Source organism: Scardinius erythrophthalmus (genome assembly GCF_964197995.2).
Source record: "Scardinius erythrophthalmus genome assembly, chromosome: 2".
Lineage (NCBI taxonomy): Eukaryota > Metazoa > Chordata > Actinopteri > Cypriniformes > Leuciscidae > Scardinius > Scardinius erythrophthalmus.
Genome location: NC_138222.1, coordinates 71,225,494 through 71,245,493, shown reverse-complemented (window position 1 = coordinate 71,245,493; position 20,000 = coordinate 71,225,494). Strand labels below are relative to the sequence as shown.

Genomic DNA, 20,000 nt, shown 5'->3' with positions numbered 1-20,000 from the left:
AGTGACCTCTGTAAGTGTTGTCACAGTGATTGACAGCTCAGGATGGAGGGGGCGGGATCAGTAAATTCCTGTGAGTGATGTCACAGTGATTGACAGCTCAGGATGGAGGAGGCGGGATCAGTAACTCCTTTGAGTGATGTCACAGTGATTGACAGCTCAGGATGGAGGGGGCGGGATCAGTAACTTCCTGTGAGTGATGTCACAGTGATTAACAGCTCAGGATGGAGGGGGCGGGATCAGTAACTCCTTTGAGTGATTTCACAGTGATTGACAGCTCAGGATGGAGGGGGCGGGATCAGTAACTCCTTTGAGTGATGTCACAGTGATTGACAGCTGTGGAGGGCGGGATCAGTGACCTCTGTAAGTGTTGTCACAGTGATTGACAGCTCAGGATGGAGGAGGCGGGATTAGTAACTCCTTTGAGTGATGTCACAGTGATCGACAGCTCAGGATGGAGGGGGCGGGATCAGTAACTTCCTGTGAGTGATGTCACAGTGATTGACAGCTCAGGATGGAGGAGGCGGGATAAGTAACTCCTTTGAGTGATGTCACAGTGATTGACAGCTCAGGATGGAGGGGGTGGGATCAGTAACTTCCTGTGAGTGATGCCACAGTGATTGACAGCTCAGGATGGAGGGGGCGGGATCAGTAACTCCTTTGAGTGATGTCACAGTGATTGACAGCTCAGGATGGAGGGGGCGGGATCAGTAACTCCTTTGAGTGATGTCACAGTGATTAACAGCTCAGGATGGAGGGGGCGGGATCAGTAACTTCCTGTGAGTGATGTCACAGTGATTGACAGCTCAGGATGGAGGGGGCGGGATCAGTAACTCCTTTGAGTGATTTCACAGTGATTGACAGCTCAGGATGGAGGGGGCGGGATCAGTAACTCCTTTGAGTGATGTCACAGTGATTGACAGCTGTGGAGGGCGGGATCAGTGACCTCTGTAAGTGTTGTCACAGTGATTGACAGCTCAGGATGGAGGAGGCGGGATTAGTAACTCCTTTGAGTGATGTCACAGTGATCGACAGCTCAGGATGGAGGGGGCGGGATCAGTAACTTCCTGTGAGTGATGTCACAGTGATTGACAGCTCAGGATGGAGGAGGCGGGATAAGTAACTCCTTTGAGTGATGTCACAGTGATTGACAGCTCAGGATGGAGGGGGTGGGATCAGTAACTTCCTGTGAGTGATGCCACAGTGATTGACAGCTCAGGATGGAGGGGGCGGGATCAGTAACTCCTTTGAGTGATGTCACAGTGATTGACAGCTCAGGATGGAGGTGGCGGGATCAGTAACTCCTTTGAGTGATGTCACAGTGATTAACAGCTCAGGATGGAGGGGGCGGGATCAGTAACTTCCTGTGAGTGATGTCACAGTGATTGACAGCTGAGGATGGAGGGGGCGGGATCAGTAACTTCCTGTGAGTGATGTCACAGTGATTGACAGCTCAGGATGGAGGAGGCGGGATTAGTAACTTCTTTGAGTGATGTCACAGTGATTGACAGCTCAGGATGGAGGGGGCGGGATCAGTAACTTCCTGTGAGTGATGTCACAGTGATTGACAGCTCAGGATGGAGGAGGCGGGATAAGTAACTTCCTGTGAGTGATGTCACAGTGATTGACAGCTCAGGATGGAGGGGGCGGGATCAGTAACTCCTTTGAGTGATGTCACAGTGATTGACAGCTCAGGATGGAGGGGGCGGGATCAGTAACTTCCTGTGAGTGATGTCACAGTGATTGACAGCTTAGGATGGAGGGGGCGGGATCAGTAACTTCCTGTGAGTGATGTCACAGTGATTGACAGCTCAGGATGGAGGGGGCGGGATCAGTAACTTCCTGTGAGTGATGTCACAGTGATTGACAGCTCAGGATGGAGGGGGCGGGATCAGTAACTTCCTGTGAGTGATGTCACAGTGATTGACAGCTCAGGATGGAGGGGGCGGGATCAGTAACTTCCTGTGAGTGATGTCACAGTGATTGACAGCTCAGGATGGTGGCGTCTGCACTTGATTTTGTGAGCAGGACGTCCGGTTGACCATGAGAAACTGTAAATGTTTGATAGGAAGTAGTTTATTTTCCAAGTCAGTTATGCTGACTTTTGTGAAATTAATATCATAGCAGCCTAATTTGCTTAGAAAGGAAGCATGTGCTAAGATGATTGACAGCGACTTGATTTAAGCTCTCACATATCAGGTGTGAATAAGATGCAGGATCCTTCAGGAGACGGATTTGGTTTCTTTGTTTTCTCGACGATGTAAAACCCGAGCGTTGAGATTCCCTGTCCTCGCCGAGACGCTGTGATTCTCCAGCAGTCGAACTCTCTCAGCGGGCGTGCGTCTTCTCTATCAAACTGTGATTTTAATACACGCTGAAATTATAAACGATTCTCTCAGACTTAATGACAGTCAATCATGTCTGTTTCTCTGGCTTATGTGTGTTCAGGTATTATTCGCTGCATGACGCTTTTATTCACAACACGAACATACCTCCATTACAGACGCGGGAGACCGGCGTGAAGCGAAAGAGCTTTTAATAACAGACACTAAAGTGGCGATCAGCGTCACACCGCGACATAGAGACAGAGAGGCGGCCATTTCACACCGCTGTGAGTGTGAGTGCGTGTGTGTGTGTGTGTGTGTGTGTGTGTGTGTGTGTTAAGGGTAGGTTTAGGGGTTAGGGTTAGTGTAGGGGGATAGAAAATACAGTTTGTCCAGGATAGAAACCATTACGCCTATGGAATGTCCTCACAGGTATAGCAAAACAAACCTGTGTGTGTGTGTGTGTGTGTGTGTGGGTGGCGCAGGTCCTCCATCTGATCTGGATATGGCCTGGATCCGATTACATTAAACCTCGGAATAAGCAGAAAGACTAACATTAGCGTAGATGCCGTTCTTCTTATGATGTAACGGTACATCGGGTGTTTTAGGAAGTGTTCCCGGTTCCGGCTGACCTAATCTATGCAGCCTAATAATCATTTAACTGATTTGAATTATAGAAATGTATAATGTGTTATGTGAAAGCTAGGTCAGAGAGATGTGTCTTTAGTCTAGCTTTGAACTGACAGAGTGTGTCTGCTTCCCGGACAATGGTAGGAAGACTGTTCCAGAGTTTTGGTGCTAAATAGGAAAAGGATCTACCGCCAGCAGTGGATTTTGATATTCTAGGTATTATCAACTGGCCGGAGTTTTGAGATCGTAATAGACGTGAAGGACTATAATGCGTTACGAGCTCGCTCAAGTACTGCGGAGCTAAACCATTCAGTGCTTTGTAAGTAATCAGCAATATTTTAAAATTGATGCAATGTTTAATAGGGAGCCAATGCAGTTTTGACAGAACCGGGCTAATATGGTCATACTTCCTGGTTCTGGTAAGAACTCGAGCTGCTGCGTTTTGGACCAGCTGTAGTTTGTTTATTAAGCGTGCAGGGCAACCACCCAGTAGAGCATTACAGTAATCTAGCCTTGAGGTCATGAACGCATGAACTAACTGTTCCGCATTTGTCAATGAGAGCATATGACGTAATTTAGATATATTTTTAAGATGGAAAAATGCAGTTTTACAGATACTAGACACGTGACTTTCAAATGAAAGACTGGTATCAAAGAGCACACCCAGGGTCAGTGAGTGTGTGTATGTATTTGTGTGTGTGTTAGTGGAGTGTTAATCTGTTTAGATTCCCAAACCTTGGAGAGAGAGAGAGAGAGAAAGAGAGAGAGAGAGAGAGAGAGAGAGAGAGAGAGAGAGACAGAGAGAGAGAGAGAGAGAGAGAGAGAGAGAGAGAGAGAGAGAGAGAGAGAGAGAGAAAGAGATCAATCTTCTTCATGGCTCAATACGGACCGGATCTCCCTGCTGATTAATTCAATAATCTGATTTCAGCATCAAAGGCGCTCGAGTCCAGCGGTTCACCGTGTGTTTATTTGATAAGAGTCCACTTGCTCTCACTGTAATCTTTTAACCAAGACGTTTTAATTATTTATACGATTCGTCGGCCTCTCCGGCATTAATTGATTGACGCCGTTTCAGAGGAAAGGAAAGAGCATCCGCTTTCCGTCTGTCTGCTGTAATGATTTCTGTTAAACACTGAGCGTTCACAGAGAGATCCGTGCGCCGGAGATGCGGATGAGAATGGAAGAGCCACGCCCACTCATTAATATGCATGTGTGAGCTGGAAGATGATTCGCAGTGTTTTGCATGTATTTGAAGATGACTGAGGGCTGAATTATTCATCAGGAATATGATTATCTGGAGGTGGAGGGAAGATCCCAGTTTCAGAGATGGTCTCTTCTGGATATGCTGTGTGAAGGTTGACCTTTGCCCTCAGAGGTCAGTCACCTGACCTGCCTAAATCTCCATGTGTTCATCAGTGTCTTTGCAGTGAAAGCGCTTGTTTGTTGCTTGTTTTGAGTGTCGTGTTCAACAGGAAGAACCTGTGCGTCTCGAGCTCGTCTCTGCGTAGAAGCGAAACAGCATTCGGAGGCGGCGTGCTGCGTTTGATTGGCTAATCAAAAAGCGCCGCTAATAGGCTGTATTAACAGCAGAGGTAATCAGTGCTGATTGGATAAACACGTTTGACTCCAGAGACATAATGTGATCAAGAAGAGAGGTATAATATGAGAATACAGTGAAAAGGTGCAAGCGACGCTCTGAGGCAACAGCACCTAATGAACGCGAGATCTCTTCAGCTTCATCTGTTTAGCATGAGACGCTAGCCCAGATTTACAGGCGTGATTAGCATCATTCACTCGAGCGCATTAACCCTCCGCCCAGCGCGTTCCCTGCGAGCTCCAGATGGCAGACGTGATAACAGCGCTGGAGACCATGAGGACGATACGAGCCGCTTCACCCTCACAGATCCGCGCGTTACGCTTTAGCAGTGTGTGTCGTGGAAGGAGAACGCCAGCGCGTGTGTGTCTGTCAGGAACATCTGTATTCTGAGGGAATGTGGCAGATGAAGATGAATGAGCTCAGCAGCAGCTCCTCTGAGAACCACACGTTTGTTAAACATCATCCCTGTTATTGATTTTGATTTTCCAGTGGATTTCCAGGGCTGTGCTGGGAAACGTTAGCGATTCTCCATAAACCACTCCATTCCGTAAACATTTAGAATCAGGAGCCGCTTCTTTCCCGATGGATTTACATTCACGAATGTTGGGTTTTCAAAACGCGTATCAAGTTAAAAATTAGGCCTGTAATGATCATGAATTTTGTGCTCACAATTAATTGCGTATATTAATATAAAAATTGTTCATGTCACTTACAGTGTTAGTCTAATACATTATTTGATAATTGTATAATAAAATAGGCCCATATTTGTTACTTTCATGCTGTGAAAAAAAAAAAATATATATATATATATATATATAATATAACGTAACGTAACATAGCATAACATAACGTGACGTAATGTAACGTAATATAATATAATATAATATAATATAATATAATATAATATAATATAATATAACATAATATAATATAATATAACATAGTATAATATAATATAATATAATATAATATAATATAATATAATATAATATAATATAATATAATATAATTTAAAATAATATAATATAATATAATATAATATAATATAATATAATATAACATAACATAACATAACATAACATAATATAATATAATATAATATAACATAACATAGTCTGATTAAACACACAAGCCTGTATTTTGTACGAAGGAAGATCTTTGTCTATATTTGTGTCCTCTACTAGTGTTTCTTTACTCTCCTGCTTCACTTCCGCACTGGAAACAGAGACACGACATCGTGCTTTTCTTTAAGTGCTTATATTTCCCTTATTTGGATGTCAAAATGTGATTGAGCTTTGCAGTTCTCAAATAATTGTCATGAGAATTAATAACAAGTTGAGAATATCCTGAGACTCATGCTTTCACATACAGATGAATCCTCGTGTGTCACGTGACGCTGTGAGAAACCGAACACATGGACGCTCCACCAAAGCCTCAGACTAGCTTGTTTTAGAGTAAATGTCAGAGAAACAGACGCGTGAATCCCTCGGCGGATGAGTGTGATGAGCAGATGCAGGAGGTTAAACGATTCCTGTCTGTACGAAGGCGTTTCGTTCCTGTGATGCTGGACGACAGATCGCCGTTAGCACAAAACACACACTATATGTTCATTAGCATGTGTGTGAAACACACACCTAAACCTGCATGGCATTAGCCAGAGGTTAAACCTACAGGCGTGAGGCTGAGACACACACAGCGTTCAGATGAGTGTTTTACATGTGTTCATCTTTACTGAGATCCTCTCTTATACCCTGAAACAGCTGACCTGAGATCAGCGTTTATGAAGCGCCGTCACACGAAGGCCTTTCATCCTGCGGATCCACAGCTGACCTGAGATCAGAGTTTATGAAGCGCCGTCACACGAAGGCCTTTCATCCTGCGGATCCACAGCTGACCTGAGATCAGAGTTTATGAAGCGCCGTCACACGAAGGCCTTTCATGCTGCGGATCCACAGCTGACCTGAGATCAGAGTTTATGAAGCGCCGTCACACGAAGGCCTTTCATCCTGCAGATCCACAGCTGACCTGAGATCAGCGTTTATGAAGCGCCGTCACACGAAGGCCTTTCATCCTGCGGATCCACAGCTGACCTGAGATCAGCGTTTATGAAGCGCCGTCACACGAAGGCCTTTCATCCTGCAGGTCCACAGCTGACCTGAGATCAGAGTTTATGAAGCGCCGTCACACGAAGGCCTTTCATCCTGCAGGTCCACAGCTGACCTGAGATCAGCGTTTATGAAGCGCCGTCACACGAAGGCCTTTCATCCTGCAGGTCCACAGCTGACCTGAGATCAGAGTTTATGAAGCGCCGTCACACGAAGGCCTTTCATGCTGCAGGTCCACAGCTGACCTGAGATCAGAGTTTATGAAGCGCCGTCACTAGGGGTGTCCATGGTTAACCGGTTAACCGATTAACCGTTAAAAATTGCGTAACCGAGTGAAACATTTTGCTCGGTTAATTTAGTTGTAATACATTTTTGCACCACCAGAGACCGCTAGACCAGTTTTCTAATATGAAGCAAAAGAAAGAAAGAAAGCGCGCGTCCGAGAGTGAAGGCTGTGCGCGAGCCAGAAACAAACATAGTATCCGCGCTACTGATCGCAGCACAATAATATCTGTCTGCAGAGCCACAGCTTTACCCCAGCAGTTACCCGCGCATGCGTTTACCGTTACATTAACCCATACATTTTGTATTATGCATTTCCTAAACATGTACTTGCTAATCAAACACTTTATATGAACAAACTACTAATCAATAAAACACAATCGGTCTTCCGACCTTTTACTATTGTGTTGATATGCGCGAGGGAGAGAGAGCAATACAGCGCTCGTGTTGTTTGAGGGCGGTGAGAGTGCGCGCGCGCGCGGCCTGGGCTCTCTCACTGCTTGTTCTTATGCACCCTGTCCGCTGATCTTAATAATTAGTTGTTACGACGACTTATTTGTTCCCTCGTTTTAATAAATCGTGGACACGTTGAACTAATTCCCTCCCTCATTTTGATTAAACGAATTACAACGTGGCCAAAAAACAGACTTTGATATTATTAATTAGTGAATGCTAAAGACCTATTTTTTGTGAATTGGTGAATATTCAGGTGAATTATTTCGTGGCCACGAATTAATAATTATTAAACTGTTTTTCTCACTAGTGAAAATAGCTCTTCAGTGAAGGCCGACTATTCTCGTACATCTTTTTATTCCTTTTTTTTTTTCGTGTGTGTGTGAATTGGTGAATATTCAGGTGAATTGTTTCGTGGCCACGAATTAATATTACCTCAGCACGTTTTACAAGACCCTTCTCGATCGCAGCGGTAACGAGCACTTTGATCACTTAAAAAACAAAATATTTCAGCGCTAGATCGCCTAAAAAAAAACGAACGAAATGAATGCTCTGCTAGTTAACTGGAGATGTGTTTTTTTATTTGTATTGGTAACGTTATTCATCCCGCGAGATGTTTCAAAAGTGGTGGGGACAATATCGACCTTAGAAAATAGTGGTGCTGGGGACATTCCCACCCGCAAATTACGCCTATCTCGGGGTTGCGGCGCGCACACTGTGGTTAACCGAGTATTAACCGCTAAGGGCCTCGGTTAACGGTTAATGAAAAACTTGAAAACGTGCAGCCCTAGCCGTCACACGAAGGCCTTTCATCCTGCAGGTCCACAGCTGACCTGAGATCAGAGTTTATGAAGCGCCGTCACACGAAGGCCATTCATCCTGCAGGTCCACAGCTGACCTGAGATCAGTGTTTATGAAGCGCCGTCACACGAAGGCCTTTCATCCTGCAGGTCCACAGCTGACCTGAGATCAGTGTTTATGAAGCGCCGTCACACGAAGGCCATTCATGCTGCGGATCCACAGCTGACCTGAGATCAGTGTTTATGAAGCGCCGTCACACGAAGGCCATTCATGCTGCGGATCCACAGCTGACCTGAGATCAGTGTTTATGAAGCGCCGTCACACGAAGGCCTTTCATCCTGCAGGTCCACAGCTGACCTGAGATCAGAGTTTATGAAGCGCCGTCACACGAAGGCCATTCATCCTGCAGGTCCACAGCTGACCTGAGATCAGTGTTTATGAAGCGCCGTCACACGAAGGCCATTCATGCTGCGGATCCACAGCTGACCTGAGATCAGTGTTTATGAAGCGCCGTCACACGAAGGCCTTTCATCCTGCAGGTCCACAGCTGACCTGAGATCAGAGTTTATGAAGCGCCGTCACACGAAGGCCATTCATCCTGCAGGTCCACAGCTGACCTGAGATCAGAGTTTATGAAGCGCCGTCACACGAAGGCCATTCATGCTGCGGATCCACAGCTGACCTGAGATCAGCGTTTATGAAGTGCCGTCACACGAAGGCCTTTCATCCTGCAGGTCCACAGCTGACCTGAGATCAGTGTTTATGAGCAGCTCAGTGTCAGTGCTGAAGGTCCCGCTCGTGCCTTCGTCCCCTGTGTAGTGCCCTAGAGTGTGTTATCAGCGCTGTGTGATGAGAGATACACCGGGGACAGTCTTATCAGCGCAGTGTGTGTGTGCCTTCATGACCTTCGTGCCGTTCCTCTGACAGGAAGTGATGCGTGTGCTGGAGCTCAGGGTTTATAGTGTCTGTTTGCACTTCAAGAGTAAGCTGAGTGAATTACTGACTGCGAAACTTTGATATTTGCTATTTTACTTTTGGTTCTCTTTTTTGTGTTTTTTAAAGATGTGCACAGCTAGAGAGGACAATGATTCAAACTCAGGCTGTCCTTATATTAAAAGCCCATCGATCTAAGTCAAGTCAGCTCTATTTCTATAGCGCTTTATACAATAGAAATGGTTTCAAAGCAGCTTCACAGTAATAAAGAGGAAAATAACAAAATCAATTGATTCAAACTTCATCAAATATGAGACAAGTGGAAATGATGTAGTGCTTGTTTTAATACAGACTGTATCAATATATAGCACTGAGCAATATAGCCAAAAAAACTTCACAATAACATTTTTCATATCAGCTGATCTCGATAATTATGATAAATGCCACATCTTTATTTCTTTCAAGTTTAAAGGCAGATTTTTGCTCCTAAGTGAAAGTTGTAGAAACCAGACTGTTAATTGTGGTTTTAAACTACTGTATATGGGCAGAACATGACCAACACTTTTTGAAATCTTTACACTTTTCTAGTCATTTTTCTTGAACAAAATAAATATCTTAATAGAAGATCTTAGATTCTGCATGTTGTAAAGGGGGGATATTGTGTCAAATCATGAAACGGGTGTGCGTTGCCTGACTTTGATGAATCGTATCTTCAGCACAGTTTGCAGTGAAGGGTGACATATTATTAATACGACATGTTTTGTCTCAGAAATGCTCATTCGACCGTAGCTTGAGTTAAGATGCAGATCTAAATTTATGTTCATTAACAAAAATAGTAAGATCTGTAATAATTGTAACAACCTCATTTTATATGGTAAAATTTAAATATTCTGACTGAGTTTGAGTTTCATTCAAATGAACCAGTTGTCTTCCATAGTAGCATACATTTAGATTATGATAACCACAGATAAAGCCATGCATATTGCATCTCTATAACATGGTAAAATGTAACTATAAGCTTTCTATGGTATGAAAAACAGTAGTGTAAATACATTTAGTATAATGCTCAAATGCCATAGCTTAATCACAAAAAAATACAGTATTTATATTCCATTACTCCATAGTAGGCTACATTAATAATATAATGATATCCCACATTTCTGCCACAATACCATGGTTAGTGTTAGGCTACTACAGTGAATCCAGGGTAAATGATGGTGATTTCTGACTGTCTGTCAGTGCCTATAGTTTAAATCACTGGGTCATTGGTGTTCTTGGCTGAATTCAAGCGTTTCTCACTGGATCTCAGCGCTGTGCAGTGGTCATGTGACCGAGACGACGAGCGAGTAAACGCATCTGCTGCCGTTTGAACGTCGATCCGAGCGGATAAATGGTCCGTGTGACGCGCGGCTCAAGTGAGTAGCGCTGCTTTGTTACATAAACATTATATCCAACATTTATCAAACTCTTGTTATCGTTTTATCTATGAAAGTTATATCGCGAATCGCAATAATTATCGTTGTTGTTTTATCGCCCAGCCCTAATACAGACCTCGTAACCCCATCTCTCCATATGTCTCAGTATTAGCTTGGCCATGTGAATAATCTGTGGATGATTGAGTGTAGATGGAGGACACATTCACAGTCATTCCCAGAGCAGGGCGAATCGGAGAGAGTTTATTCAGAGGAAGAGAACAGGAACAAACGCTCAGAAGGCTGTAGTTCTCCATCTGTAAGTGACTGAGCAGCCGGTGATGAAGTCTCTCTCACTCTCTCGAGTCTCTCACAGTCGAGCGTTTCACAATAACACATGCTTTTAGCCTTAAAAACGGAGGGATCACATGAAGAATGTGTGTGAATGACCTCTAACCTCTGACGGATTGTGAAGATCAGTGATGGGAAACGAACCCTGTTTTGACAGTGTAACACCTTTTGTTTATTCGATGATTATGTCTTTGAATCATCCTTATTTGAGTGTTTTTCTTTATCTGTGATTTAATTATGACTTGATTGATTCATTTGCAAATGTCATTCAGTTGATGAGTGTTTACTCCTCCTGTGATGGGTAGAGGTGTGTTCGTATGAATCACATTCTCTCGCTCCTCATCTCAACACTTCTTCATCTCTTCAGCCGGTCCAGACTCTAATACGGTCCAGAGATGAGGCTCTTGGTGTGCAAGAGGCAAAACTTTAGTGAAGTTGGTAATACAGAGTCATTTACTGCTGACGGTTTGCTTTGAATCGCCCTTCTTTCCTCTTCGCAGACTCAGACGGAAACTAGAGAAAAGTGTGTGCTTTAAAGTCAGAACAGGAGATTTGATGATCGGCGTGAGTCGGGTTCACTTTGCATCTTATTCTTGTCCAGATCAATTTCTGGAAGACGCCGTTTCTGTCTGTGTTTAAGCGGACAACAGTTCACTTTATTTTCTCATGATGTACTGAAGCATTTTACCTGAAATCCTTGATTAGACTTTTAAAATCTGAATCTGATGAAGCTCATTAACTGTCAAATGCAGTGACTAGTCCGAACAGACTGGAAATGACATGAAGCCACCAGTCAGACTGAGTTCTGCTCCAGCGTTCACATCTCTGGGGAGTGTGTCAGTGTAAATGAATGTCAGTTTTAACTCTGTGAACCGCGTCAGATGGCCTGTTCTAGATGCTTTTAATGATCTGATGTTTAACTGAAGCTAATGAAGTGACATTACAGCTGTTTCTCATGTGGCTTTAGTGACGGACACAGCGGAGAATCACTGACAAACACCACGGTTATGATGCATAACACCTGTTTATTTGATGCTATATGATAGATGGCACAAATTCAGATCTCTCTCTTTCTTTACTCTCATCTCAATTTTATATAATTTTTTTTGGCTTGACAAATATTTTTACATTCTTACTACCAAAGCAGCTGTGTTCAATTAAAACATTGTAAAAAGAAAATAGTCGAAAACAACATAACAGTCTGAACCCATAAAATCACAGCTCTCTCAACAGAAGTCTGTTTTCCTTGTGTGGTTTTTCAGTGCAAGGGTCAGAGGTCAGCACAACACTGTGGCCTTGTGTTATAATCAGTGACGAGTGTTTCCTGTGGGAGAGGAAGTGCAGATGAACCTGACAGTCCAGAGTTCAGAAACCTCCACTGGTCACAGAACCACTCCAGAACCAGAGCAACCAACCAGAAGATGACCTGATAGATCATGTTTAAGTTTCACGTACGCACACAAACTTCCCCAAACATTAACACTCATCCTATTCAACAATCACTGCCTGTCTGACACACTCTTGGCAGTGTGACCCACGGGGCGCGTGGTTGAGTTGAGTAAGTGCTTTGCCATTTCTGAAGTGGACATTATATATTCATATGCATGAAGAGACTCATTATCATCATCTGACAATCAGTGACCCTTTAATAAATGTCTCGGCGTTCAACATGGCTGGATTTATTCAGTGCGGTCGCTCAATATTAACATAGCCTTTTGCAGCATTTATAATGAATGTGTAGCCTGTGTTAGGCATGAAAACATTTGAGCTGAAATTCGTGTGTAAAACTATGCAGGTGCGTCCCAATTACCTTAGTGTAATTAGTGGAAATTCCAAAGAGAAAAAGTACACTTTAAATAACTGGATGTTGAACTTAATTAACTGTAAAGTGAAGTGTGGAATGTTGGACACTTCATGCACTCAACGATCCCAACTTTAAGAGGGGGAATGGCTTTTAGACTCTGATGTTGGATGACAAACTAACCTTATAAAACTCATTCACTACACTGTTGAGTACACAGTGTGTAATATGGTCCTGTCAATCGTCTGTGCACATCAGGTTGGCTGAAATGGGGTTTTGGGCTGAGGGGGTGTGGTTAAATGAATGGGAGTGATCTAATTCAGTGGCAGAACTTAAACGTACATTTTTATGATTATCTGTGTTGCAGTTGCTGTTATCCAGAGTGATTTACAAATGAGGAGAATCACGAGCAGTTAAAGGAATAGTTCCCCCAAATCAGGGCTGATAGGCGACGAGTGTTTAATTGTGAGTGCTTCATGCGGGCAGTTAAATTCTCTCTTCAGAAATAATGGGCAGGTCTTCGTGAAGGCCGGCGGGTCAAGAGCAGCAATCAGGCTTTCCAGACAGCGACTCCATTTTGTTTCAGATGAGATTAGAGCAGCGCTGTAATATAAACATCAGCGTTCAGCACAGATCTTCATTAAGATACATCAGCGTAACGAGAGATGATAGAGTGTCTGGAACCGAGAATGAATTCGTCTCACCCAACATGTCTGGCTGAGCGATTGTGCTGTTTTCTTGAAACATGACTGCCTTTTTCACAGTTTTCAGTCGGAGCGTTGTGTTCGCTGGTCTATAAAGGCTGGTTACAACTGCCCCAACTAATGGCAACATTTGTGTGATTAAACATGTGGCATTTCTAGACTGAACAGAAAAACCTGATCAGATCTGAAACACCACAGGCGGTGTGAAGGGTCTCTCGGATATCAGTGTCTGCTCAGATGAAGGATTGTCAGTGAATATCCGTCCCAGCAGGGTGATCTCAAACCCATGACCCTGTCTGGTTGTGTTTAGTAGGGCTGTGTTTGCTGCTGAGCTAATCAAATTTTCCCTTTTGTCTTGTAGGCCTGGAGAACGCTGGAATCTGGAGGGCAGTAGATCATTCCTGCCGTGGGAATAAGGCCGTTTGGAAGAACATGAATCACAGATAAAGACTCGACCATGACCATCACCCATGGTCCACTGGACACCAGATCTCTGCTTTGAAATCTCTTCTTGGATTGAAAGAGTTTCAGAGAAAACCTAAATTGGGAGCCATTTATCGCTCATCCACCTCCAGCCTGATGCACCGACCAATGGAGAGACTACGTATAGAGTCTGGATAAAGAGGAGCAGGGCAAGAAAGAGAGTGAACAATTGGCCTGTGGGATCCTGCAGCGTTGGGAATTGAGCCGTCTGTTCCCCATCGTTCCCCATCTCTCGGAGTCACGAGGAGCTCTGCTGTCTCAGAGGAGGAGGTTTCTGAGCTCGTATCATTGGCGCGGGTGAAATGAAGTCTCGGTGTTGGTCCGCTCTCCGGCCCCTGTGGCCGTTGCTGTTAGCTGGACTCTTTCTGTCGGCAGAGGCCCTGGAGTTCGGCGGCGCTCCCGGCCAGTGGGCGCGTTACTCCCGTTGGGAAGCAGGATCGATCGGGGAGCTCAGCTTCAGCCTGAAGACCAATGTGAGCAAGGCTCTGGTTCTGTACCTGGACGATGGTGGGAACTGTGACTTCTTGGAGCTGCTCATCGGCGAAGGACACCTTCAGCTTCGATTCGCCATCCACTGTGCCGAGCCGGCCGGCCTTCAGATGGAGACCCGCGTCAACGACGACCGCTGGCACATGGTCCTGCTCACCCGAAACTACCGCGAGACCATGCTGATGGTGGACGGGGAAACCAAAGTGGCCGAAGTCCGTTCCAAGCGCAAAGAAATGGCCGTCGTCAGCGACCTCTTCGTAGGGGGGATTCCCCCAGACGTACGCCTGTCCGCGCTCACGTCCAGCACGGTGAAATACGAGCCTCCCTTCATGGGTCTGATCTCCAACCTGAAGGTGGGCGAGATGCCTCCCTCTCTTCTCAACAGCAACGGCATTCATAACGATCTGGAGTATCTGTGCACCAAGCAGAACCCCTGCCTCAATGGAGGATACTGCACCGTCCAGTTCGGGGAGGTCCACTGCGACTGCTCTCACACACGCTTCCGGGGAAAATACTGCAAAGAAGGTAAGCCTCAGTTCATAGACTCACATTAAGCCTGTGTGTTTTGACGTGCTTCATTCTTCTGTTCATGGCATTGATCTGATATGTTCAGACTGTTGTAATAGTCGTGCTGACAGAACCCTCGACAACCGCTTTGAGAGAGCGGCTGAAGAGTTTCTCTTTCTCGCAGTTGCTGTTCTGAATGGACGCTTCTGGTCATTTTGTGTTCGGCCCTTTAGAGGGTTCAGGTTGTTCTAAGTTAGATGAATCACTGCTTCTTATATTTTGTTCTCTTCTAAAGCAAGTTTCCTTCAATTCTCTCCCAATCGCTCGCTGTCTTCAGTTCCAGAAAGCAATCCCAATTTCTTGGGCGAGATCCATTTTGTACTCGTCTACACTCATCTGTTACTCTCTCCTCCAGACCCATTGCTTTTACTCTCCTCTCTTGTCTTCTGTTTCTCTCTATCCTTCTCTTTATCTTATCTGTTCTTCACCTATTATCTCAGCCAGTTCTTTTTTCCTTTTCACTCTCTTTCTGTCTCTCGTTGGTTGGCTTTCTGAATCATGGCACCTTTACTGTTTTAGTGGATGGATTTTCTCCATTTAAGACCAAAAGCATCATCAATACTGTAGTGAGCACAACATGCTAATCAAATATACATTTATATTTACGTATAGAAGGTATTCTGTCATGGTTTTAGTTTATATATATAAGATGTTGCAATGAAGTTTTATTTGTGTTTAGTTCTGCCCTGATGAAGCTCTTTCACAGATATTCCCTCTATTTCACAGACACATTAATAACAGATCTGACACACATGATTATTTCAAAGTTTTCATCCTTTTGCTTCTTTTGATGGTGTTCATATTCCTGTTTCTATGTTTACAAGTCTCTGTTTGTCCTGAGCAGTAGTAACACTGTAGTAACACAAAGTTCTTCATATAAATCATAATTCCCAGGTTTTCCAGAATCTACTGCATTTTGAACCCTTTCCAGCAGTGACTGCATGCACTCATACACAACTATTACAAAAGCTGCACACACTCACCGGTGCTCTAGGAGTAAGTCATATTTTCTGTATATGTACAGACCCTTTGCAGGGGACACCCGTGTTGCTGCTGCTGTTGGCTCACCCAAAGTCTTTAATGGATTTCATATGAGACAGAAGTGAGATTATGCATTTGTTGTTCAGTGTTCTCTCTCTCCTGTGTTGGGATGTGAGTCGGAGGTCGTAGAGAGTTTGATGCCGTTTGGCTCTCGGCAAATCCGAGAGCAGAATACCAATGCAGCACCGCAGGAAGCATTTGTCCTTTTGGATATTGAGAAGCGTTTTCCTTCCCTCCGTGTCGATGTGTTTGAGAAAATGTAAAGCGGCTTTGGGCAGAAACTTGAGTTATTTGGTCGAATAACACAGCGGGAATAATCTCATTAAACGGGCTCGCAGTCGTTGTGTGAATTCTGTGTGAGTTTTAGCATGAGAGGTTTATTTCTCTGGGAAATCTTCTCTATAGTTTTAGTGTTTCCCCTTAGCCTTAGATGAGCTACTCTCTATAGGTGTATGTTTGACAAGCTAGAGGTCCAGTTTTCTACATTCCTTCTGATGAGAACAAATAGTAGTATTGAGAATAATTGAGTGCATTTTCACATTTAATAGAATAGTTGTTCTAAATAGTGTCATTACGTCAGGTCTTGTGATGCGTGTTGTGTTTGATGGTGGACTAATAATGAGCAGCTTTTATTGCATTTATTCATTTTGGCTAATTTCTACATATACTAATGTATTTTAATATCTGTTGTAATATATTTATAAATCAACATAAAGTTAGATTAGTAAATGCTGTAAAATGGTTGTTCAGTGTTGGTTCATGATACCTAATTAACTAATGTTAACGAATTGAACCTTAGTGTAACACACTTATTTTGATCTTGATATTGTTCAGCGTTGTGGTAATTAATGTCGCAGATCCTCAGCTGTCAGTCAGTTTGCACAGGTAAACCCTCTCAGAAAAGCTGCGTCTTTAAAATAGCCAATATTTAACCCACATTCTTTTGCGTTCTGTTCTATTCTGTTCTATTCTTTTGATTTATATTCTATTCTGTTACATTCTGTTCTATTTTGTTTCATTATCCTTTCCTCTGTTACATTATGTTCTTTTCTGATGCATTCTGTTCTCCTCTGTTGCGTTGTGTTTTGCTCTGTTGCATTCTGTTCTCCTCTGTTCTATTCTGTTGGTTTCTGTTCTACTCTGTTGCATTCTGTTCTATTCTTTTCATATTGTTGCATTCTTTTTGAATGCAAGAACATGTCTTATGTCTGCGTCCCCTAAGAAAGGCACATGATTCCTCAAGACTGATTACAGTAATGAACTAGGTGTTGTTGAACCAGTATCTGTTTGTCTGAGCGGTGGCAGACGGCAATCCTTCAGGAATTCTTGTGTTGTTCTGCAGTTCTGTTTGCTGACACTGGCACTGCAGAAATGACTGAGTGTGTTAATGGAAACGCTGTGCTCTGAATGAGTGTTTTGTGAAGCTTCATGTGTGTTTTGCTCACAGAAACGCAGCGGCTCCTCCAGCCTGTCAGATGCGAGATCTCAGGCCTCTTCTGTAATTACAGATGTAAAATCAGATTTGCGTGGAGCAGGAGGGTGAGAGATTAAGGGTGCACATTAAGAGCGATCAGTTAAACGACACGAGCGATGTGCAGTGGCTCGTGCTGATTGGATTAGAGCGGGTTTATGAGCAAATGTCTCTGGTGTAAATTACCGGCAGATGGCTGTGTTAAACACTACATGAGGACGAGCTAAACCAGAATGAGGTGTAACGTTCGGCTCTTCATGTAAATATTATAAATATAACCAACGCTCAGCCGTAGCTGGAGAAGATCTCTGGAGTCTGCACACACACACACACATACACACTCGCGCACGCACGTACACACACACAAGCAAAAAGCCCACAAACACACACACACGCATGCAAGCACGCACGCACTCACTCACACACACACACACACACACACACACACACACACACACACACACACACACACACATTTTAGTGTATTCAACATGGCTCATTTTGGTCCAATCGGGTCCAGCGCAGAGAGTGTGGAGGACATTCAGGACAGTAATGCATCACTGAGATTATTATACACACACATCATGACTGATAGTGTCCACTCACCTGTTTGTGATGGAGATGCACTGAAATAAATCAAATTAGCATATCAATGAGCCAAATTAGCATGATAAGCCCTTCCCCCGAGTAACAAGGGTCTAGAGTTAGATGCACCTGTCAGAATCTCCCCTGAGGATCGTGGGTAATTTAGTTTAGTTCGGTTTTGACAGATGGGTTGTTTTTTCAACAGTCTCTAGATCTGCATATACAGGAGATCTACATATACAGGCTTCATGGTTCGATTGTCAGGTTCTTATTCAGTTAAGTCAATATATGTGCTACTGGTTTCATGAAGTGCATCACTTACAGTGTTTACTGCGGACCGAGCCGCTCTGAGAAACTGTGAGACGCTCTGAGACGCTCTGAGACACTGTGAGACGCTGTGAGACGCTCTGAGACGCTGTGAGACGCTGTGAGACGCTCTGAGACGCTGTGAGACGCTGTGAGACGCTCTGAGACGCTGTGAGATGCTCTGAGACGCTGTGAGACACTGTGAGACGCTGTGAGACGCTCTGAGACGCTCTGAGACACTGTGAGACGCTGTGAGACGCTCTGAGACGCTGTGAGACGCTGTGAAACGCTGTGAGACGCTGTGAGACGCTCTGAGACGCTGTGAGACGCTCTGAGACGCTGTGAGACACTGTGAGACGCTGTGAGACGCTCTGAGACGCTGTGAGACGCTGTGAGACGCTCTGAGACGCTGTGAGATGCTCTGAGACGCTCTGAGATGCTCTGAGACACTGTGAGACGCTGTGAGACGCTGTGAGACGCTGTGAGACGCTCTGAGACGCTGTGAGACGCTGTGAGATGCTCTGAGACGCTCTGAGATGCTCTGAGACACTGTGAGACGCTGTGAGACTCTGTGAGATGCTCTGAGACGCTGTGAGACGCTGTGAGACGCTGTGAGATGCTCTGAGACGCTGTGAGACGCTCTGAGACGCTCTGAGAGCTGTGAGACGTTCTGAGACGCTGTGAGACGCTGTGAGATGCTGTGAGACGCTCTGAGACGCTGTGAGACGCTCTGAGACGCTGTGAGACGCTCTGAGACGCTGTGAGACGCTGTGAGACACTGTGAGACGATCTGAGACGCTGTGAGACGCTGTGAGACGCTGTGAGACGCTGTGAGACGCTCTGAGACGCTCTGAGACGCTGTGAGACGCTGTGAGACGCTCTGAGACGCTCTGAGACGCTGTAAGACGCTCTGAGACACTGTGAGACGCTGTAAGATGCTCTGAGACGCTCTGAGACGCTGTGAGACGCTCTGAGACGCTGTGAGACGCTGTGAGACGTTGTGAGACCCTCTGAGACGCTGTGAGACCCTCTGAGACGCTGTGAGACGCTCTGAGATGCTGTGAGACCCTCTGAGACGCTGTGAGACGCTGTGAGACGCTCTGAGACGCTGTGAGACGCTGTGAGACGCTGTGAGACGCTGTGAGACGCTCTGAGACGCTGTGAGACGCTGTGAGACGCTCTGAGACGCTGTGAGACGCTGTGAGACGCTCTGAGACGCTGTGAGACCCTCTGAGACGCTGTGAGACGCTGTGAGACGCTGTGAGACCCTCTGAGACGCTCTGAGATGCTGTGAGACGCTGTGAGACGCTCTGAGACCCTCTGAGACGCTCTGAGACGCTCTGAGACGCTGTGAGACGCTGTGAGACGCTCTGAGACGCTGTGAGACGCTGTGAGACGCTGTGAGACGCTCTGAGACGCTGTGAGACGCTGTGAGACCCTCTGAGACGCTCTGAGACGCTCTGAGACGCTGTGAGACGCTCTGAGACGCTGTGAGACGCTGTGAGACGCTCTGAGACGCTGTGAGACCCTCTGAGACGCTGTGAGACGCTGTGAGACGCTCTGAGACGCTCTGAGACGCTCTGAGACGCTGTGAGACGCTGTGAGACGCTCTGAGACGCTGTGAGACCCTCTGAGACGCTGTGAGACGCTGTGAGACCCTCTGAGACG

The 20,000-nt window shown here is 45.1% G+C and overlaps 1 protein-coding gene across 1 annotated transcript in view; it reads left to right on the top strand.

Annotated features, from left to right (window-relative positions):
- Positions 1 to 20,000, top strand: part of LOC308683380 (neurexin-2-like) — a 122,847-nt gene that overhangs the window by 31,539 nt on the left and 71,308 nt on the right. Inside the window, exon 2 of the mRNA XM_081353846.1 lies at positions 13,752 to 14,887. Coding sequence (XP_081209972.1) covers positions 14,176 to 14,887 — 712 coding nt within the window. The 5' untranslated portion in view covers positions 13,752 to 14,175. The remainder of the gene's footprint in view (positions 1 to 13,751; positions 14,888 to 20,000) is intronic.